Consider the following 22860-nt stretch of genomic DNA (forward strand, 5'->3'; position numbering starts at 1 on the left):
CTGTTCAAATGTTTGATTTAGTATCTTTGTGTTTAGTAGTGAGTAGGGAATAGCATTTTAAGGGTTTTACTAATTGGAATGAAAGCAAATGTTAAATGACCCTGGAGCTGGTGGTTACAGCGCCACCTGTGGCTTTGCCATTTACCAGACAGCATGAATGAAGTATTTTCAAGTTTTTTCATGGAATGTGTGCTGACAGTGATATTTGTAATTATCTCATATATCGCCTGAGCGACTGAGCACTTTTTTATGTACCAAAATGCGCATGATGGATTTCACTAACATGCATTAGCAGCCAAATGCAGTCTTGTTATTAGGCGATGAAGAGCTGGCTGGGTATTATGAGATGCACAATGCACTAATCTGGACGTTCTCCATCGCTGCAATGTTCCCCACGTACAAGCGCGAGTAGCAGAGGCTTCTTATCACTAGATGATGGCATGCGCTTCAAACGTCACGTTCACTCTTCTAACAATCCAGCGCAGCAATAACCGTGCGCGCACCACTGGGTCAGTAACTAATGCAAAGTCAAAATGCAACTGTTTTAAATCCATAATAATGGTCCAAATCTATTTTCATTAGAGGCAGCAAGAAGAAACAATAAAGCTCACTTCCTTCATCAGTCCGATGACACCAAGCGCAACTGCAGCGTAATATGAGTGCTTAAAAACACATGCACGCGCGCAAGACACGCAAGCACGCAGAAGAACAACGCACGCGTTATTAGGAGAATGTCCGTGCACATACCGGTGATCTCCGGTTCTGTTGTGCAGCTTGTCGATGAATTGCTCTCCGACATCAGTTCTGGTGTACTGGCGTTCAGTACCTCGCGCCGCACGCTCTTGAGGGCAGGCTGCAACCGGCGAGAGGACAGCAGCCGCCCAACCAGATGATCGCGAGTGGAGCGATAGGAACCAATCTCCTTCGGCCTCGGGACCGAGGGGGACGAACCTTAGTGGGCGGGTGATGATGTGCTGTGCAGAACCGAAGCTGACTTTGAAGCAATGGAGCGAGTGGAAATGATTGACGGTTCTGGTGATGGCATCTGGACAAAAAGCGACAATATTTCAAACATCCATGTATTGCCGTTAAACCCGTTTTAGCTGGCGACGTCAACTTCACTTAACTCACAGCTAATTCCTCTCCACTTGCACAGAAGCTGTGTTTTTGGAGACAAATCCCACCAAATGTGATTTTATAGTGACTTGTGAATATATATATAATATATATATATATATATATATATTTGTTGTTTTTATATTTTTTTATTTTATTTTTTTATTTTTTTATTTATTCATTTATTATATTTTTCTTTTTTTCACTTGATAGAAATCATTTGTGAGAATCAGACTGGCAAATTTTTACCTACAATAAGTTAGCTTGTTTGCTTTTAACAAGAAACCAACCAACCAACCAAGTCCTTGATTTCTGCTTGTTATTTGTGCTCACTTCCTCGTACGTTTTTCCAAACATTTGTAGAAACTATATAGAATACTTGTAATTTGCTATTTCCTAATTGGGACTCCCATAACTGTGATTGACTGCAACGTGTAAAAAATAAAAATATGTAGCAAGCAGTACTTGTGTTTTTCCACAAGCAGAGTTGCCCTGTTTGTGATGAGTGCCTCTGACCACCTTGCCACAAGTGTTCTGCTGCCTCTAAGAGGAACAGATGAGTGCGAGAGGATGAGCAAACGATCATGCCCCTGTGTTCCAATTCAGCTTTTATGCAGACCAGCGTTGTGCATATTATAACGAAAAGCACTGCTTCGCTGTTCTAATGCTAAGTAAAACCTACACGCTCTCTGCCCCCTGCTCCCGATAAGATCTTGTTATCTTTTCTGTTTTGCTCCTGTGGGCATTACGTATTTTAGTCCTTATGCCCTCTACTATGTAAATTTTGTTAATAATGAAAAAAAATGAGAATAATTGAACCCACTTCCTCAGAATCTGTTTTCTAAAACCAGATGTTTTAGCCAAGGTGTAAATACACGTAGTACCATAACTTCTTTTTTGTAGGAAGAAACAGTAACTAAATGGGAAACGTAGTCATACGCAGTCTTTACTGTATCAGTAAAAATCAATATACCTCTCTCCAAAGAGATCCCCTCTTGCCTCTTATGCGTGTGAGTGGTATATCAAACACCCCAGCGCCAGTGCTGCTCTCATTTCTCGCTGCACTTACTCATTAAAAAGTCATAAACCGTTGAGTTCATGAAGCTTTATTTCACCTAAAATGCAGACAATAAATGGAAAAAAAGCGGAAGAAATCTCCAGATATATTCATTCAAGCAATCATTTTCAGGGAAAGCTATTTATGTGAAATGTGTTATTGCAAATATAATTTCAGCAAGTCATAAGTGAATTCTGTGCAAGAGCAAATATTCATGTTATTGTGCACACCAGGTGCAGCTCATCTTTGCTAAAACTGCAGAAAGCTTAAATGAAAGCAGTTCATCTCTCCATGGACGTGTACATATAACTGAGAGGGGGTCGATGCTGTGTGATTCGGATTTTGCACCGCAATGGTTGGCATTCAATCGTCGTCGCTATCATCGTCATAATAGCGGTTCCTCTTGATCTGTTCTTCTGCTGTCAGAGTTTCGCCAGGGGCCCACAGAGAAGCGTCGTGGCCGCTCCCGTCCTTTCTTCTCTCATCATCTGCCCGGTCGGCTTTTTGTTCCCGCTCTCGTCCCAAATCCAAAAGATCGTCCAGCGCTGTCAGCGGAGGCCTCTCCCCGGCCGATTCCCCAAAGATGTCAAATTCCAAGTCGGAGAGCAGAGTGGAGCCACTGGTACTGAGACCGGCAAAAACGTCCTCCAGGAAGCTGGACGTGCTAATGGTGGGCTCAGCCACTGTCTTCTTGTAAGAAAAAGTTCCCTTGGCTTTCTCTTCTGGAAAATGTGTGAAAAGGTCTGGATCTGATTCTGTGGCCTCAGCACATTTGGCAGCAGCTGGCACAAAGGCGTCATCCCTTTGCGCCAATTGTAGCACTTCAGCTGGCATCCAGTTTTGTTCATCACCGCAGTCAGCTCGGAAAGCAGTTCTACTTGCGTCTGTCAAAGGGTCGGACTGAAAACCCTTTTCCTCATCCTCTGTCAACCCTTGCAACGAGACGTGATGGTCAAGCAGCAGACTACTGTTGTTATTGTTTGAATTGAGGGTTTCCACCTCTGGTGAGCTCACCTGTAACTCCTCCTCAACTGCAGCCACATTTTTACCTGTTGCATAATCTCTGTCATTTCCTGTCACTTCCTCCATCATTTCTCTTTCTTCCTCCTCCATCACGCTCTTTACAAATTCATCCAAAATCTCTTCTCTTTGCTCCTCGACTTCCGACTCCACAACTGAGTCTAGCGGAGGCAAATAGTCGCAGGAACTGTTGTTCACTTCCTGGCTGGCACGCTCACCCGCTGCTTCCTGACAGCCAAAGGCAGGACAAATCAAAGCCTCAACTGCAGGCTCCTCTTTTGTTCTTATGTTGGAGGTTAAATAAGCGCTTCCTTGCTCTCTCTCCTCGAGTATATTTTGAGCTTCAGCGGGGGGGATGCCACCCATTTTCACTGCAGGCTTAAATGACTGAGTGACTTCTTTTTCTTGCACTGAACCCTCTGCCGGGGGCCATGATGGCTTCATCAACTTCAGCTCTTCCTCGATAGTGAAGGATCTCTTTGGGGAATCAGCCTGAGGAGGCCACACAACAGAAATCTTACTTGTGGATTTGTTTTTTCCATTCCCAGTTGAGCTTTTGTCACAATCCCGATAAATAAATTTGCTCTGTGTAGTGGAACATTTGGAATTTTTCACTTTCTTTTCCGGCAAGGATGATTTGATAGCCGTCTTTTCAACGGAAACCTTTGGGTTGTTATTCCATCGTTCTTTGAGAGGTTTCTGTCCAAATCCTTCGTCATAATTTCCCTTGGCCTTAAAGAGTTGCTTGTAGTGTGCCGTGCAATACATTCGTCCATGGAGAGATGCGTAGTTGCCAAGACTGTGAAAGAAGAAGCACAAAAAGCACGTAAACTCTCGAAGAGAAAAAAATCCAAATAGTTACAATTTTGTGTCACTTCACCTTAGTTTGCCTCTACAGTGGTCACAACGAAAACAGGTTTTATGGAAGTTTTGCTTGTCTGCAATCAGAGCTTCCATGGGGTACACCCTCTTCCGACACACCCTGCACAGTTCGGAATCTGGAACTTGAATCTTCTGCACAAAAAGGAGAGGCCATTTGAACTTGCATGAACATACGTTCTCAACAGCATGCAGCTTAAAGAACATAGTGGCAATGACATGCAATGAGCTGTGTCAAAAATCTAAAAAAAAAACATTAATAAAGTTAACACACCAACTCTGAATCAAAATTGTTTGTTATTGTGGTCATTGTTTACAAGGGTGCTCAACCACATCGCATTATATTGTGACATGTGCACAGTTTTAAACAGTTCTACATGTCTGCAAACTACAACCACAATAAAATATGTATTGAGCAGCTGGACTATACAATCTTGTTACTCGATGCAGCAATACCATGATGCAATTATTTCAAACATTCTTGCAGTATCATTGTTGTAATTGTGGCTAGCATAACAAGAAGGTCCTAATCATTAATGCTGGAACTTCAGTTCACAAATCGGTTTGCTAACAATTTTCTTTAGCCAATTGCTTTGGTTAACAAGCAATGCTTCAAAACAGTCACAGCATCCATGCGGTACATTGTATAATGTTTTTTTCCCAGCGTGACCATAATTCACTCTGTGTTTCACATTTTAGACCTGAGAAAGGCTTAGAACAAAGTCAATTGGGCAAGTGATTGTGCTTTTGAAGCCGTGGAAAGTGTTATCATTCTGGTGGTATTTGCTAAGCACTCACGAGTACATGCCTTCACATATTGTTTTATTTCACATTATCTTCTGGAGAAATGTAATTGCTCTGCTCTGAGATACAGGATGACAGTGTACCCTTTCCATGACAGCGGAAAAATTCAGTGTGCAACACACACTGTTTGCTGGTGCATGGAAGAGAGCAGCACGATACGCCAAAAGAACGTTGACACATCGTATTTGTAGACAGTTGATAAAATTGCAACGTGATAGTGGCAAGGGGTGAATTGGGTAAGCACCAGGTATCAAATCTCTCATCCGCAGCAGTTTTAAACTCAAAGCTTGCTTGCTTCTTATTAGAGACAAGGCCACACAATGTATGAGTAATATTATTTCGATATGTTAGTGCTATCGCTAGAATCACACCAGGTGGCATGAGCAAACAATGAGCACTATAAATATGAGGTGTGAAATTGCTTGAATCACTGCACCTGTAAACTGCTCAAAACGACAACAATCACCAAGCAGGGTTAGGAAAACAATCATAGATAGTTGGTTAATCAAATTTTTCTTTTCATAGGATGTACGTCTTAAAGTGTTTCAAACCAAAACACACCATCAAGCCTGTTTAGTGTCGTCATGCGGTAATGCTCGCATTACCCATCACAACAGTCTCCTGCTGATGTGTGACAGTCTGTGAACTCCTCTGCTCCGTGACGCTGAAGCCCACATTCTGGAAGCCTCCTTGGCTCTCAGCCCAAGATTGCTGGAGGTTTCGCAGTAGCTCCTCAGCAGAAGCATCGGAGGGCACAGCAAGTGTTACAACTCTGCCTCTCACGACATCAGCGTAGGATGGAGGGTTGCCTCGGGTCACTGAGCTCCCCGAGCTCTCAGAATGCACCTCGCTGCTCATCATGTTCCCAAAGTCATCGATGCTACAGAAGCGTGAGGATGTTTCAGATTGATCCACTGGCTTGGAGTGGGAAAAGTCTGCTTCTCTTTTTTCAATTTGTTCTCGTAGATCTCGAGCCGCTTGAGAACTGTGCTCACCACTTTCAAAAACGTTTTTTATCGCTTTGACGTTGAATGTTGCCACTTCTTCCGTTCGTAGGGCGCGTTGGTCGGCCTCTGCGTCTTCAGTGTCACTGCCCAGCCTCTCTGCAATCACTATTGGCTCTTTCCGGGAGTAGACGGCTGCTTTTGGAGACTCAAATTTATTGACCAGCTTCGACATGTCCACTTTTGGCAGGTCCTCTTTCAGGATATCTGCAGTCAAAACCTGAGCACTCTCCTCCGTATCAGCTTCGAGACGTTCAGGGATATCGATCGGATCCTTCCGAAGGCACGACTTGCTTACTTCTGCTTTCCGGGCCTCCTCAAAGAAACACTTTTTGTCTTTGACTGTCATCATGGAGTCGCCCAGTTCTGCCACATTTATCGATACCGGCTGGCTGAGACACGGAGACGATCGCCCTACGCAATCCACAAACAACTCTGCCGAGGCCATGGTAGGTGGAGGGGTAGGGGTGCAAGAATCCTTTGAGGTAGTGTCTTTCAATTTCATCATCTTCTCAGAGCGGCTCATGGTGGGAGATGGCGTGGCCCGGAAGGTTGATGTGGTGGTGTACCGCTTTCGAGCTGGAGAGGGAGGCGTCCCGACAGACTTGTAAGGCGGCGGTGACGGGGTGCCTCTGAGCGGTGACTCTATCCTTCTGGATTCGATGCTAATGAAGGTAGGGGAGGGGGTCCGGATGCTGGCCAATGGGGAGTGGACTCTCTGATCTGCTGCCTCACTCAGTTCCTGTTGCACTTTGCTCTCTTGCAGGGACTTTTTTTCTTGTGGTCCTTTCTTTTCAGTTTTGGACGAACCGATGCTGATTTTTGATAACTTTGTCGTCATGCCACTTATGACCTTCTGGTCTGGTTTTGGAGGCACTGGGGGTGGCGGGGGAGGGAACTCTTTTGCTTTCATTTCCACAGATGTCAGTATCTCCTCTAGATTTGTGAGCTTAACTTGGATAATATTCTTCAAAAAGGCTATCATTTCTTTCAACTTTTTCTGACCTGACTGTTTAGCAATTCCACTTAAATTCTTTCTTTGCGCTGATCCCACCAGCCAGTCAGGGAGATCACTTATAATCATGCCGACAACGGTGGGTTCAATCTTACTTGATGTGCCCTCAATTTCTTTCATTTGAGTGAGGAGATTCTGCAAGATGTGACATTTCTCCACTTGTGGCATTTCTTCTGAACGGGCCTGGTCCACACGAGTCATTTTCACAGATGTGTCACTCTTAGACTTTGCCGCTGTTGTCTGTGTTTTTATTATTTCTGGAGCTTCTTGCTTGATTTGCTTTTGCTGAGCAGCTTCTTGCCTCTGACTGCTATGCTGGACCACCCTCTCTGTCACAACCGTCTCCTGCTGTCTTTGGACTTGCTGTGTCCTCGTGCTATGCTGAACTTGGGAGACAGATGTTGTCTTAGACTTCTCGGGCATCAAAACAGTGACTTCAAGTGGCTTTGTTTCTTTGGCTTTAATTCCTTGCACGGATTTCATGTAACTTTCTTCCTTAGTTGGCCCCAAATTTTTGTTGTCTTTTGTTTGAAATTCTGTCATTGATGATGTCACATGGGTGCTTTCCTGGGTCGATTTTGTTTCACTCCTCTGTGACACATTGCTTGCCTGCTGCTGTAAGAGCGTTTCGCTTTTCATTGCATGGATTTGTCCCGAAGTGTCACATTTGTCATCTTTCTTCTCAGCAGGCATCTTAAAGGTTCTCACCTTGAAACTTGGCATTACCTTGGGAATTTTTGTGGGTTGAGAAGGAGGCATTTTTCCTTCTTTTGTCACGATCTCATTGGCATTTTTCACATCTTCGGATTGCACCGTTACTGCGGTCTGTCCTTGGGCTTGTGTATTTTCTTGAGATAGACCATTGTGTGTGACATCAATAATAGCGGCTGTGGACTTCTTAATGACCTGCTGCTGCTCACTGACTGAAGAGGTGACATTAACGCATGAATGGACATTTGAGGTTTTGTGTTCAGGTTGAGTCTTGAGTACGGGTGCAGCTTGATTTGTCATGCTGACTTTTGAGGAAAGTAATTTTTCAGAGTTCTTACTAGAAAATTGTTGGTTGTCTAAAGAGTTTTTGGAATAAACTGGGGCTACTTTTGTATTTGTAACAGAGATCAAGGGCTTGCCCAGAGGAATCTGAGATGGGATTTTCTTGGTAGTTGTTTGTTGCACTGAAGTTTCTTCTTTGGGAACTTGTACTTTTGCTTTGGGTGCTTCTGTAGTCTCTACTTTTTCAGTCCCACTTAATGTGGAAAACTGCAGAGTGTCAACATTGGCAGGGGTTTGTATGTTCACTGGAGGAGAGATGGGAGTTGTGACTGTGCTTGTCCCCGTGTCCTCATTTTCCATTCTCTGCTGACGGAATTTTTCTTCTGCGAGCATGAGGGGGGTTTTAAACTTGCTTGCGTATGGCCTCGGCTTTGGCGCAGCAACTGGTTCAGGGGGCGGTGGCAACTTCATGGGTGGAGGATATACTTTTTTGGGTGGCTGTGGGCTTGGGTTTTGCATCAGTTTTGCAGATGGGAGGTTGGGTATTTTTTTGTCTGTCTCAACATGCTTGTGTGCATCCTGCTGTCTTACTTCTGTGACACTTTCCTGAACTTTGACCTCTCCGAGAGGTGCTGTTGTAGGTTTTTCTTGTTGAAGGTGAAGCTGAGTGGGACGTTGCAATGGATTCTGAATGTTTCTTTGCCATTTTGGTTTAACAGGCACAGGCCTTTGTGCCTCTGGTTGTTTGGGCACTTTAAACAAAGGTTTACCTACGGGCTTCCCTGGATTTGCAGCAGGAGGCAAAGGCATTGCATTAAGTTCTTCTTGCGAAGGTGGGGGAGGAAGAAAATCTTGACCAGAGCACGAGGTTGGAGGAGGAGGCGGAAAAAATTCCGGGCCAGATTTTCCACTTTCAACAGGAGGTGGCGGCGGCGGTGGTGGAAGGTCATTTTCCTGGGTTGCGGCGGCAGCTCGGGACAAGCCGGATGCTGGGCTTTCCAGAACGGGAGATGGAGGTGGAGGGAGGGAAAGCTCAGACTCAGAACGAGGAGGTGGTGATGAGGGAGGTGGCGGGAAATGAATTTCCGGCTTACCCTTTTTAGGCATGCCTCGCGTCACCATGTCCAGATTATTAGAGGCACTCTTCATGTTTTTGAAGCTTTTCATTTGTGCCAAAGCCTGGTTCTCTGTTTGCTTTTGAGCTGCATGCTCAGTTATGATGACATTTTGTTGATGAGAGACCGTTTGGTGCACGATGTTGGACTGTTGAACCGTCTTCGTTTTGGTTATTTGCTTGTTTGAAACGTTTGTCTGTAATGAGTTGCGTTCCTCTTTAATTGTAATCGCGTCAGCTGTTTTAGCATTTGTGTGCTCATAATTAGATGTTTGTTTAGTCTGTGTCATAATGGCCTTGGCGGATTGTGTTTTCTGTTGGGGCAGCACTTTGGGCTTTTCTTCTTTTATGTTCTTTTGTTGAAAGGCCCCAGCAGTATTGTCTGCTTTGGATGCAGTCACAGAGGCCTCATTGGTAATTACCTGTGTTTTCAGGAGCTTGTTTTCATTGTGCTTTTGTGACTCACACCTTTGAGAGAGGTTTTTTACAGCAACATCTGAACTGCCTGTTATGCTCTTTCGATTTTCTTCAAGTAAGCGCTCGTGTGTCACTTGATGTATCCCGGTAGTTAGTGGATTTTTCTGGGGAGCCTTTGCTTTTGAGTGCCCGCGCTTTGGCTTTGAATACTGTTTTCTTTGCATCAGGCACTTTATCGCCCCTTGAACGTCCCCTTTCACCACTTCCTCTTTTTCGATCATTGTTGTTTCCTGTCCCTCATAGAGTGATTTTATGGATGTTTTCACATCTCCTTCGATGCTCCCCCGGCGCTGCATTCTTGGGCTGGTCGTTGGCTCAAGGAGAAGCTGGATGGTTGCTTTAATATCCCCCTGTTCACTCACTTGATGCTGATATGTCTTCTTTTCACTGGAAGCCTCGTGTAAAGATTGCATGGCATTTTGGATGTCACCTTTGACAACCTCTTCTCGTTCGACTTCCTTGACCGCACATTTGGCTTCCTCCAGGGACTTGAGGGTCCCTTTGACATCACCTGGCACTAAATCTTCCACGGTGCTTTCCGATTTTGGAGTCGCAGACTTCTCAAGTGACTCAAGAGCCCCTTTAATGTCTCCTCGTAATATTTCTGGCTTTTCCATTTCTTTTAACTGATTCTGAGCTTTCTCCAGAGATCTTAGAGTCGTGGGTATGTCTCCTTTCACCACCTCCTCTTTCTCTACCGACGCTTTTTGATGAACGGCTTGACTCAGTGAATCCAAGGCTGCGCTAAGGTCTCCTTTCACAATGTCCTGTTTCTCCAGGTTTCTGTAAGTCGCAGCGGGCTCCGTCATGAAGACTTGAACAATGCTGCACACATCACCCGGAACGATATCATCTTTTGCCACCGTGCGGCCAATCTCCTGTTGGTTCTTCCTGAGCAGGATTTTGGTTTCCTCAATATCGCCGCCAATAATGCACTCCTTTTCTACTGCTTGCTCCGTTTCATCTGCTGCACATTGAAGCTGCTTCAAGTAGTCCAAGGCACCGGACTCGATGCACGTCGTGTAAAAGCTGACGTTACCCCTTTCTATCTCACCTACCCTTATCTTTTTTGCATCTTCTGCCCCTGAGTTGGAAAGGAGCCGGTGAAGGGTTTTGCTGACGTTCCCTTGAATGATATCTTCTTTCTCCATACTTGCCTTTTCCTCTTTATTCAACAAGGAATATATTGTCATCCTCACATCTCCCTTTTCATCCTCTTGAATTAGAATGCCGTGTTTGGAAGAACCCTCGTTCCTGAATAAATTGTTTATGGCCTCCTGGATGTCCCCATGGAGGATTTCCTCTTTCTCAACATTGCTGCCTTTCTCTTGGTTGAACAGTTGCTCAACTGTGGTGTTGATGTTGCCTCGCTCTTCCACGTCAATCGTTATCCCCCTTTCGGTGGTCTCCCTGCGATTCAATAGGTTGAACATTATGTTCCTCAGGTCACCGCGGATAATCTCTTCTTTTTGTATCTCGGGGGTCTCCTGGTTCATCAGTTTGTACTTTGCCATTCGCACATCGCCAATTTCATCTGCCTCAATGAGGATGCCTTGAGAGTCAACCATTTTCTGAGAGTAAAGTTCTTCAAGTGTCTCTTTAACGCTTTTTCCCACAATGTCTCTCTTTTCCACAATCATCTCATTGAATTCATTGAAAGGCGTCGATTCAAAGAGCCACGTCGTTGTCTTTACATCACCCTGTGGAATTTCTTCCCTTTCAATCACAAGCTCAGTGTCATCCGTGTGCTTGATGCTGTCGAGCGGCTGCTTCTCAAAGAGCCACACAGACTCTTTGACATCCCCTTTCATCACTTCCTCCTTTGTCACTTTCTCCAAACCATCATATTCTGCTCCTTTTTCGCCAATCTCGTCAATCGCATGCGTTTCAAACATCCAGGTGGCCGATCTGACATCTCCCTTTTGGATTTCGCTCACGCTGACCGTTCGGATGTATTTTTGCGACATCTCATCCGTCTCAAATCGCTGCTTATTTGTCCTCACATCACCACCCTGGATGTCTGCAACTGTTTTGGACATTACTTTTATTTCCTCCGTAATTTCATCTAAAGGTTGTGTTTCAAACCTCCATCTGGCAGAGCTAACATCTCCTTTGTTGATACCCTCTTCAGTCACCGCTTTTATAACATACACCTCCTCCGAGTCTCTGATCGAATCTAGAGGCTTGGTCTCAAACAACCAACGGGCACCCACCACGTCTCCTCTCATGACCTCTTCCTTGGTGACTGTAGTGACTTCATGGTAATGGCCTTCTTTGTCACGGATAGCATACAGAGGTTGGGTCTCGAACATCATGGTATAGTTTTTGACATCCCCCTTCTCGATATCATCTCTAAAGATACTTGTGAGCGTCGAAATATCAGACTCACTGGATCTGTCTTTAATTTGATCCAGGGAGAACGTCTCAAAAGTGAAACGACCTTTGTTGACGTCACCCCCTTGAATGTCAGTGACAGTTCGAATTTCTCTTTCTTCTTTGGATTCGTCGTGGATTGTATCAATTGGGTGGTTCTCAAACATCCAGGTACAATTGACCACATTGCCCTTCTGGATGTCCTCAGCCTGCTGCATCTTCAACAGCTGCATTGTCTCCTTCGAAGTAGAACTCATTATGTCTGACGAGCGATTCTCAAAAATGTACTTCATCCTGGAAACGTCACCTGACTGGATGTCGATTTCGGTGACCCTTCTGAAAGATTCACTGTCTTCACCAGTGAGGTTCTCAAGATTCTCGGTCTCAAAAAGAAAACGAGCCAGCCGCACGTCTTTTCCCTGGATATCGTCCTGTTTTACGGTGCAGGTTTTTAAAATGGTCTCAGTCTCTGTATGGTCACGTATGTTGTCAAGACTCTGGGTTTCAAAGAGCCAAGTGCAAGTTTTGACATCACCTCTCTGCACTTCCTGAACATTTGCCTCGCTATTTTCGACTTTCTCATAGAGGGCATCGATTGGTTGTGTTTCAAAGAGCCACCTGCAAGTCTTCACATCTCCTCTTTCAATTTCAGTCTCTTCTTTCGTCTCCTTTTCTTCGCTATCAACATGCTTGATGGCATCAAGTTGCTGCGTTTCAAACAGCCACTTGGCTGTCTTAACATCCCCGGACTCAATCTCTTGTTTAGATATGCCTTTTATGAGCTGAAACTTTTGGAGACTTTCATCAAACTCATCAATGGGCCGAGTTTCAAACATCCATCGACAACTACGCACGTCTCCCTTGACAATCTCTTCTCGCCTTACGGTCCTCACCTCATGGTAATGGCCGGAGCTGTCTTGCATGGCATACAAAGGTGTAGATTCAAAAAGAACCCGGTTGGATTTCACAGATCCACTTGTGACACCTTCAACTAGAATTTTCTGTGCGCCTTCACATTTACTCAAATCCATACGTTCAAACTTTTCCTTACAGTTTGTCACATCACCTTTGTCTAGCGCTTCAATGTTGACAGTTCTCATCATTTCTTTCTTCTCTTCTCTTATATTCGCCAGAGGTTGGCTTTCAAAAACCCACTTTTGATGCCTCACGTCGCCCTTTTCTTCTTCAGTTGCTGCCATTTTTTTAAGTTTCCCCACCTCGATTAGTTCCTTGAGATTTTCCATGGGCACCGTTTCAAAGAGATGCTTTGCTGATTGCACATCACCTCCAACTATCTCCTCGGAGGGTAAAGATCGAGCATTGGCGTTATCTTTCAACGTATCCATAGGCTGAGTCTCAAAAACTAGGCAGTGTTTCCTTACGTCAGCTCCAATGATTTCTTCCTTTTTCATCCGGGTGGCCTCCCACTCTTCTTCGTTGATCGTGTCCAGAGACTTTGTCTCAAAAAGCCATCTACCTTTGTTGACTCCCACTTTAACGTTGTCCTCCATGGAAATGCCACAGATAAGCTTTATACTAGCAAGGTCTTTGTTGATAGTATCGAGGGGTTGGGTTTCAAACATCCAACGTGACGTCTTCACGTCTCCTTTCTCGGTCTCCTCCCTGCGAATAGTCGTGATCTCCAGCATCTCTCCCGAATCTCCCCTGATGACGCACATGGGGAGAGTCTCAAACATGCGAGTGGTTGTCTTCACATCCCCTTTCACCTCCTCCAGCTCAGACTTCAGACTCAAGAAATGGCTCTCCTCGATGGTTTCTGTTTTGCCCAGTGAATCTAGGTGCTGTGTCTCAAAGAGATACCGACCGGTTTTCACATCTCCTCCGGTGATGTCTTTTGTGCTGACAGCATCCAGTTCATCTTCTTGGTAGATCTTATTCAGATAGTCCAGCGGCTGCGTTTCAAAGAGCCAAGTCGCGGTACGGACATCTCCTCTTGCAAGATCGGTCACCTTTTGCGCCTGATCTGAAGAATCAAGTGTCTCCGACCCGAGGGCATCCATGGGCTGAGTCTCAAACATCCATGCTGTGTATCTGACGTCCTTCCCAGCAATAATTTCCTGCTGCGCGATATTCTTAACCTCATTCTCATCAGGGGTGTCATCTTTTATCGTGTCCAATGGCTTGTTTTCAAACATCCAGCGCCTGGATTGCACTTCACCTCTGAGGATCTCGTCCCACTCCACAGATTCTCGATCAGGACTGGTACTCCCACTTGAACCTTCGTTTTCAAACATAAAGCATGTTTGCTGAACATCCCCCACCGTTTCCTGAGTATTTTCTGACTCGGTAAGATGACTTTGGTAGTCTTCTTCCAGATTCTTGCGCACCTCTGGATGAATATGTTTGTAGAGGCGCTTTAGTTCAGCCATGCTTTTGTGTTTGAAGTACTGTTCCTTGTTAACATTGCTTTTATTCTGGGTTGCTTGCCTGTCGAGCTGGGCACTGCTTTCAGGGGTTTCCTGTGTTATCTCCAGCAAATTCATAGGTGGAGGAGGAGGAAAATATTCTGTTGTTTCACGCATTGCTGAAGACACTGCAGATGAGGCCGTGGTCTTCACGGAGTTTTGGTGACTGGTGATGGTTGAATTTTTGGACACCTGGCTTACTGGCATCCACTGAAACTGGTTAAAATCCATATCGACCTAAGTGGTTCATAAGTGGGCATGGCAAGAGGAACAGTTTAAGGTCATGTCAACAAATTCACAATCTGTTCTGAAATGAATTAAATGTCACGTCTATGTTCAGTTTGCTGTTGGTCAGGTTGGAAGTTATGACATCTCTGATCATGTCATGTGGCCTCATTCTCTACTTATGTGTCATAAAGCTCATTCAATACCTTTATTTCACTGGGGGGTGTGGCTTCCTCGATGTTTCTTTCATATTGCTGCTTCAAAGACTGCGTGGAAACCTTTGCTAGGTCCTCTCCTCCGACAAGCTTAACTGAATTAGACACAAGAAGATGGCTGCCTCATTAAGTCCTTCATAGTGAGAGGAAATGAAGTAAATCCTTTCATTAAAAACACAGGTACTTTCATTTTCTGGAACCATGCAGAGGCAATTTCTCCGTTTCCCCTTTCTGATATTTTACCATTCATACTATGCCATTTTTTACTGTGCATTGAACATTGATCCAAATGGCTAATTCATGTACAGTGTTATTAATGTGCAGGGTGTGAAACATGATCATCATGGTACAGAAGACAGAGCAGACTAACCTGTTTCATTGTATTTTCCATGACTTGCGACCACATTGTTATGGTGTACGCTCTCATCATGCATTACCTGCAGAAGAAGAAGGCAAATCATTAGCATGCTCACAGTCACAAGTTTCTGATCTACACCACATGAATTGCTTAGTATGCTTGTAATATTCAAGACTTGGAGCAAAAAGTCCAGAATCATATGGGTGTGACGTGCAACTCAAATACCTCTTGCTGATTTTGAAAGATGATTGCCGAGGGGACGTGTTCTCTGACACTACTTCTCATAGTCACCTCAGAAGAACAGGACACCTCCTTCCAATCAAGAAAAATACATTGAATTCCTGTTGCACTCGCAACATTCGCTCAGTGGACATTTTGTTTGGTACAATCAAATGACACCCACTAAAAGTGATGTGCAAAGAAAAATCTGATTTTGCAGTGATTGCTTAGTAAAAAAAAAAAGTTTCTTTCTCTTTGTTGACATGGTTGAAGTCCACAGTGAGGTGAAAACAAACTGTCTACTGGAAGAGCAGTGTTTCATTTTCTCTTGTGGTGTATGGTGCTAATATTTTCACGTTGATGCTGTTCTTGTACTGTTGTCATTAAACTGTAGCCAATGTGCGGTTGATGAGTATATAAGTATACGCTTATAAACTTTGGTTTTATCACCACATAGTTGCTGAAAGCTGAAACAGCCGGAGAGTAATTTTCATAAAGCTTAATAAGAAGCCCTTCATGGTCTGTGGATATTGTTTTTTTGCTGCTCAGCAGAGTTTGAATTACATGTTCTATTTGAATTGTGTAGAAAACGCATTAGCCAATTTTTCCAAATCAAAGGCGTGTGAGCAAGTGGTAGATTTGAGCTTGTCTCTTTTGCAGTGAACACAAAAGAAACAGCCTCTGCTCCTGAAACCACTTATGTCAGGATTATATCTTTTGAATGTTCAACAAGCTTTAAAACGTGGCGTAGATCCTGGATAAAATGTCTGTGAAGGGAATTTGACTGTAAAGTGCTTTCTGTTGAGGCGGGAGAGCATTGAGTCGATGAAACAAACGCAGACATTCCTCGCACACACCTCAATGTAAAATTTAGCACTCAGCAAGGTCTTTTACGCTCAGTGCATCCGCTCTGCTTTCCATCTCACTGAACAGATGGGGAGAGTGAATAGAGGGCCAGATCTGACCTTGCTTCGCTGGGATGAGATTTAACGTGTTCTGGCATTTGCTGCATGCACAGTAGTGCATAGATGATCCACATTGATGATGACCTCTTTGATTGACAAATAAAAATGGCCACATTTATGTCTGCAGGGGGAACTTTTTAACAGAAACACCCTCACCACGTGAATTCACTAATTTGATACACAAATAAATAACTGAAGGGAAATGATCTGCTTATTGGAAATCCAAATAAAGATCACTGCACTCAAGCAGCCACAAATGTCCCGTTGAGCAGTGTACCGTATTGCTAATTCCACTTACCGTATTTTCCGCACTATAAGGCGCACCGGATTATAAGGCGCACCTTCAATGAATGGCCCATTTTAAAACTTTGTCCATATATAAGGCACACCGGATTATAAGGCGCACCTTCAATGAATGGCCCATTTTAAAACTTTGTCCATATATAAAATATATACATTTGGCCCGTGGGCCGGACTTTGGACAAGCCTGCTGTAGTGGCTCAATATTGGTCCATATATAAGGCGCACCTGATTATAAGGCGCACTGTCTGCTTTTGAGAAAATTTGAGGTTTTTAGGTGTGCCTTATCGTGCGGAAAATGCGGTACTTATACAATGGTGAGTTTAAATCAAGTTTAGGTCTAAAAATGGGGATTGACTTATTACAGTGGCACGCGAAATGTGAAAATGCAGACAGGACCAGAAAAACACACAGACAGAGGAGAGCTTGGGAACCAGCTTGCTAACCAGGATAAGGGCTAACATTGTTTGTGCCACTTGTCTTCCTGGATGGTTCACACACTTGACAACAACATGTACCTGCTGCTACACTCAAGCAGCTCCAAGGACTTGAAAAACTGCTGTAGACATTTCTGTCAGAAGCATTTATCATTGTTTAAATTGCCTCAAGTGCTAATGCTAGCAAATATGCACTGGAAAACAACCACCTGGGATTTTCGGTTAGAGGTTATTTTAATAGAAATGACTGCCTCGGCCATTATTTTTAGCCGTATGTTACTATAGTAACAAAAAAAGAAAAATACAATGCTGCTGTGTAGAATCGTTTTGGTGCAGAAGTGTGCGTTCAGTAAATGTTGCTGGTCCGTCAGTCGTCATTTGCCTGTGGCCGGGCCCTCCATCCATCATTGTCAGAGCGCCATTATTTCAAGCTGACCAAGTCTGCCCATCATTATTGTCAGTCTGACATCTTTATTTTATCTACGCTTCTGTCGCTGCTAAATTATAGTTTGAAAACTATATTTTAGGACCGACTTCATTTTCTTCTTCTCGCACGTCGGTTCATGGGAAAAGCCAATCGGAGTCTTGAATGTACACACACTTGGATTACAGAGAAATACGAAAAGAGTGTACTACTGCATATTTTTGGGTTCATCAACAATGGCAGTGACAATAGTTCTCACCTGCACAGATCTCTGCTGAAATTGGACCTGAGTGCTGCTGGACTGGGAAGACGATGAGGCAAATTCTTGATTTTCAAACTGTTTCTTCACACTGGCCAGGCCACCAGGCAGGGAGCAGGCCTCAGACTCCTCCATCACCTGGGAAAACATAATACATTAATACAAAATAATAGAGAAATCAAAAGAGAAAGTTCACAGTATTTACAATTAGCCCAATTCTAATGAAGTTGAAATAGTGTGTCAAAAAAATGCAAAGCCTTTTCAACCTGAATTCAATGCAATACAGTAAAAACTCTTTAAATGTTCAACCTGATCAACTTTATTTGTACATATTTACCCATCTAGACCTCAATTGCTTTCCCATTCCAGCCTGGCATAAACCCTAAGTTGCTCTGCAGTTCTAAGTCTCTGTTGTCGTATCTAACAATTTATTTCTGCGTCACATTTTCAAAGGAAGACAAGGCCTGGATTGCTGGCAGGCCAGTGGTTGCATTCTTTTTTTGGCCTCAGTTTCATTTTCAAAACTAGTCAAACATATCTACACAATCCGATCATTACAAATCAATCATCATTAACATAATCAGTGTCTTCTCATAATTGAATATCATTAAATATTAATAATAACAGAAAGGTCATTTGGGGCAAATCTGTCATTTCAGAAGCGTAAGCTATCAAACTGGGAGCACTTTGCATTAATCAGTACCCATGAAGTAGTTCTCAATTTCAAAAAGGTTGGCGACCCCTGATGTGTAGCCTTCTTCACTTTTATGTGGCCTGTGGCCTCTAGCGTCAGCCTTGTGTGAATTAATGGTCAGCTGTATCGTGCTCTCGCTCTTTCCCTCCATCACATGGGCTCTCTTTCTCCCTCTCTCTGTCTTTGTCGAGTTTCAAACCCAACTGGTTGAAACAGACGCCCGCTCCACATTGAGTCTTGGGTCTGTTGAAGGTTTCTTCCCAAGAGCCAGGATTCCTTGCTTCTGTTGCCCAGTGCTTGCTCGTGTCGGGTTCACATGGGGTCAAGTTGGAGCTCAGTTAATCTTTTAATAAGTGACGAGTAAGGTCTTTAAAAAGTGTCCTGAGAAAACCTCTGCTATGATTTGGTGCTATATAAATAGCTAGCATGATCCATGATGCTGTTCCAAAACCTATATGTATCTTTCAGCATTGGTGTCTTCACATATGTGCGAGTTTTCTACGCCATGGGGAGTAACAACCATGCCATCACAGATGCTGGCTTTTAGGGCTGATCACAATCCAGATAGTAATTCTTGGCCTGAAGAACATGACATTCATGGTTTCCAAAAACAATTTGGAATGCGGATTAGCCAGACCACAGCACATTTTTCCTCTTTATGTCTGCCCATCTCAGATGAGCTTGGGCCCAGAGAAGCTGGCGACGTTTCTCTGTGGTTTTGATAGATGGTTGTCGCTTTGCATGGTAGAATTTTAACTTGCATTTGCACAGTTTGCATCACTGTGTTGCATATTCAGTTGAGTATAAAATAAGGTGAAATGATTTCTGACATGCAACAACAAAATGAGCACAATGATAGTGTTATGCAAATTGTAGACAAGGTTTGATACCCACTTTAAATTCTTTTTAGTCAATATTTTAGCAAATTTGGATATACAGTCATTTATGGACTCTCATGATAGCATTGCAATTACCTGCATGTCATTCACTGAACTCATTAATTAGCCGCCAGATTTTGGTGTCCGATATTAGGTTGGTCAAAAGTAAAGTAGTAAAGGACAATCATCTCTTTCCCGTGTTATGAATCTTGGCCCAGTGCGACGAGAATGGGGGCGCCAGGTTTTCAAGTGGATGCGCAGTATATTGAAGGACTGTTCGAGTGGCCAATGGAGATTTGTTGTTATTTCGCTACACACGTTTACCGCTGCTTGTTGGTGAGCAGTGTGTTGCAATGTAATCCCAGATGGGCTTAGCATGCTGTATTTTAAATGGCAAGAAATGTCAACAAAGGTGTGTTTTTTGTTTTTGTTTTTGTTGGATGATAGACAGGGCACACGAGTTCTTGAGGCACCACACATTTGTGTGGCTATACCTATGACAGTTGCCTCAGGTGTGGAAGAAAGGAAGGGTGGGGGGCGTCCCATGCAGATTTTATTTGGCAGCTCGGCCCTAGCTCTCAGCTGTCAGTGCTGCCACAAGAGGCCTGACACTGAGCATTAAGTGAGGTCCGGGAGGTTGTGGTACCGCAACTCTGGCTATTATAGCAGTGAAGTGCACAAAAATGATTCAGTATATCTTGCTTGAAGCTGTGCCAGTCGTACTGCTATTATGTGACGCGCGCAGAAAAAGGATGGATGACTGTTTGGAAATTGTGTGTACTGCAATTTTGAAGGGACATGAAATGCACTAAGAGCACATCCTTTCTGAAAAGAATTTCACGTAATATTTGAGCTCTCCAAGCGCATTCTGAGAAGCCCTGTAATCAAGTGACTGCTTTAAAAGCACAACTAATGTTTGACATTGTGGAAAGGAAATAGACTCGCTCGCTTAGGGCAGGTGCATGACATTGGCAGGTAAACTGCAAAATCTCCTGTGCATGTGACGTGGGCGATTGGAGACCGCCTCGCAGCAAGATTCTGCGCCCGTGTGTGAATCACGAATGGCGTTGGTGCTATGAAAATATTTTAACGATGTTAATAATTCATTCAATGAATGTGTTTCCACAATAATTCAGAAAGATTATCTCACATCGGTGTCATATCGATGAATGAAACTTGGTGACATCCACCACACACAGATCGATGTGCTTTTACTGAGTCAAAAAATCATAATCAATAAATTTGCTGCTGTGCCAAGTAATATAATTTACTGTGTACTGAGTGTTCCTGAGTCTACGTCAGGGGTGTCAAACTATTTTTTTTCGCAGGCCGCATTGTAGTCATAGTTTCTTTCGGAGGGCCATTATGATTGTCAACCCAAATAAATGTATGAGCACCTATATATATACAGTATAAGCTACAAAACAAACTGACAAATAACTCCTTTTCAAATCAGACTAACTACAAACTATATATAAAATATTTTTTTTAAAAAAAACGATATTTTTAAAAGTGAAGACAATTTGCAATTCTAGTAATGACACACGAATTTGATGCACAATTTGTCTTCGCGGGCCACGTAAAATGATGTGGCGGGCCGTATCTGGCCCCCGGGCCTTGAGTTTGACACCAGTGGTCTACGTGGTAATATGCTTTACACAATCATTGTGTGATGTTTTTAATGCAGTGAGTGCTGCCGGAGGGTCACAGGCGTAAAGCGGTGGTTTTCCGTCTTGGCACTTACAAGCAGAGATTTATTTTTATGACATTATGTAGCATAGATGATTAAATTCATTGAAATTTTACATTGAGGAATGTTATTCTTCATTTGGACTAGTAACTCAAGCAGTTATTCACAAAACTGTGAACTTGTGAACGACTCCGTCTGTCAGCACACCATCACATAACCAGCTCAGTGGCCTAGTGGTAGAGTGTCCGCCCTGAGACTGGAAGGTTGTGGGTTCAAACCCCGGCTGGGTCATACCAAAGACTATAAAAATGGGACCCATAGCCTCCCTGCTTGGCACTCAGCATTAAGGGTTGGAATTGGGGGGTTAGATCACCAAATGATTCCCGAGCGCGGCACCGCTGCTGCTCACTGCTCCCCTCTCCCCCAGGGGATGGATTAAAATCACATGGGGATGGGTTAAATGCAGAGGACAAATTTCACCACACCCAGATGTGTGTGTGACAATCATTGGGACTTTAACTTTAACTTTTTAACCTAAATCCTGCATAGATGGTCTTACCGCCGCAGAGGAGGAGCTGGTACTCTCTTTGTGGGACACAGCAGCTTGATACATGGCCAGACGCTCTTTTAGTGACACAGACTCGCTGCTCTCACGGTCATCGGCGTCTGGAGCCCGACTCCCCTGAATGGGCTGTTCCTCTGTAGCTACATACACACATAAACATGAAAATGTGAAAATGTCATCATTTCTGGGCTCTGAGTGGAGACAATACTTGAGTTATTTAGCATTCTGTTTTCTTATTGATGCTTTATATTTATTCAAGACAAGAGAATCTGTAACAAAGTCATCAATAAGCACACACGAGTTTATGATTCTCCATTTTGCTCAATGCATCCCCATGGACTGCCAATTAGAGGAGACCATTGATTTTGCATTTGACTTTTCTGCGCTACAAAGCATCATTAAGCAACACAGAACGCTTCACCGTGTCTCAGCACACACCCACACTGGACCTTTTAGCTCTTTACACGTTGGGTCTCTCGCGGCAACAATGTGGTGGGATGAAAGAAAAACCTACATAAAAATGATTTTCGCTCATTATCGGCACAACCTGCAACCTTTGAACATGCTGACATCCTACGCCTTGTTCTTTTGTCATCAGATACAGTTTTTGCAGCATATGTATGAATTGTGATAGTCATGAGAAGAGTTTGTGGAGCGCTGCTGCACCTGATTCTTTAAAACATTTTGGGGCAAAATGAAGATCCTATTTGTGCCATCAAATATGCTTGCATTTATTTATCTCAGTTTGTGCTTGGCTATGCAGTTTCTACATACTTAAATGTATGTAATGCAGTGTGTACATTGTGGTTTCAACACACAACAAGGCTTTAAAGTCAGTAAATGTCATGATATTAACCCAATCACCTTTTATTTATTTTTTTCTAATTACCGTATTTTCCGGACTATAAGGCGCACCGGACTATAAGGCGCACCTTCAATGAATGGCCCATTTTAAAACTTTGTCCTTATATAAGGCGCACCGGACTATAAGGCGCACCATTAATGCATCATGTCAGATTTTTATTCCAAATCAAATCATTCTTCATTTTATCTTTTTTATTTCAACTTCAGACGCAACAAGTTACTTTATAATCACAAAATAATGATCCATAGTCTTTTTGATTCATGATTCATAGTCTTCAGCGGGCCACTTATGATTGATTTCATGACACAATGCTTCGGGCCAGTTTAAATTTAGGAATTTGGTCCATATATAAGGCGCACCGGACTATAAGGCGCACTGTCGGCTTTTGAGAAAATTTTAGGTTTTTAGGTGCGCCTTATAGTCCGGAAAATACGGTAATTAATTTATTTATTTATATTTTTCTACTGAAAATTTGAATTGGTATGACA

At 43.5% G+C, this 22860-nt stretch overlaps 2 protein-coding genes across 4 annotated transcripts in view; both read right to left on the reverse strand.

The window, feature by feature from the left end:
• The window catches only part of LOC119116984 (beta-1,3-galactosyltransferase 1-like), a 55253-nt gene extending 54363 nt beyond the window's left edge, over positions 1–890 (reverse strand). For both annotated transcript variants that reach the window (XM_037242878.1, XM_037242869.1), the window contains exon 1: positions 748–890. The gene's annotated coding sequence lies outside the window, so the exon portion shown is untranslated. The remainder of the gene's footprint in view (positions 1–747) is intronic.
• A 2961-nt stretch (positions 891–3851) lies between these two features.
• Positions 3852–22860, reverse strand: part of xirp2a (xin actin binding repeat containing 2a) — a 39604-nt gene continuing 20595 nt past the window's right edge. For both annotated transcript variants that reach the window (XM_037265927.1, XM_037265937.1), the window contains 8 exons: positions 21502–21647; positions 17681–17818; positions 15302–15388; positions 15089–15155; positions 14710–14813; positions 5482–14515; positions 4074–4207; positions 3852–3992 (listed from right to left, as the gene is read on the reverse strand). In XM_037265927.1, coding sequence (XP_037121822.1) covers positions 4113–4207; positions 5482–14515; positions 14710–14813; positions 15089–15155; positions 15302–15388; positions 17681–17818; positions 21502–21647 — 9671 coding nt within the window. In that variant the 3' untranslated portion in view covers positions 3852–3992; positions 4074–4112. The remainder of the gene's footprint in view (positions 3993–4073; positions 4208–5481; positions 14516–14709; positions 14814–15088; positions 15156–15301; positions 15389–17680; positions 17819–21501; positions 21648–22860) is intronic.

Source organism: Syngnathus acus, chromosome 2, assembly GCF_901709675.1.
Source record: "Syngnathus acus chromosome 2, fSynAcu1.2, whole genome shotgun sequence".
NCBI lineage: Eukaryota > Metazoa > Chordata > Actinopteri > Syngnathiformes > Syngnathidae > Syngnathus > Syngnathus acus.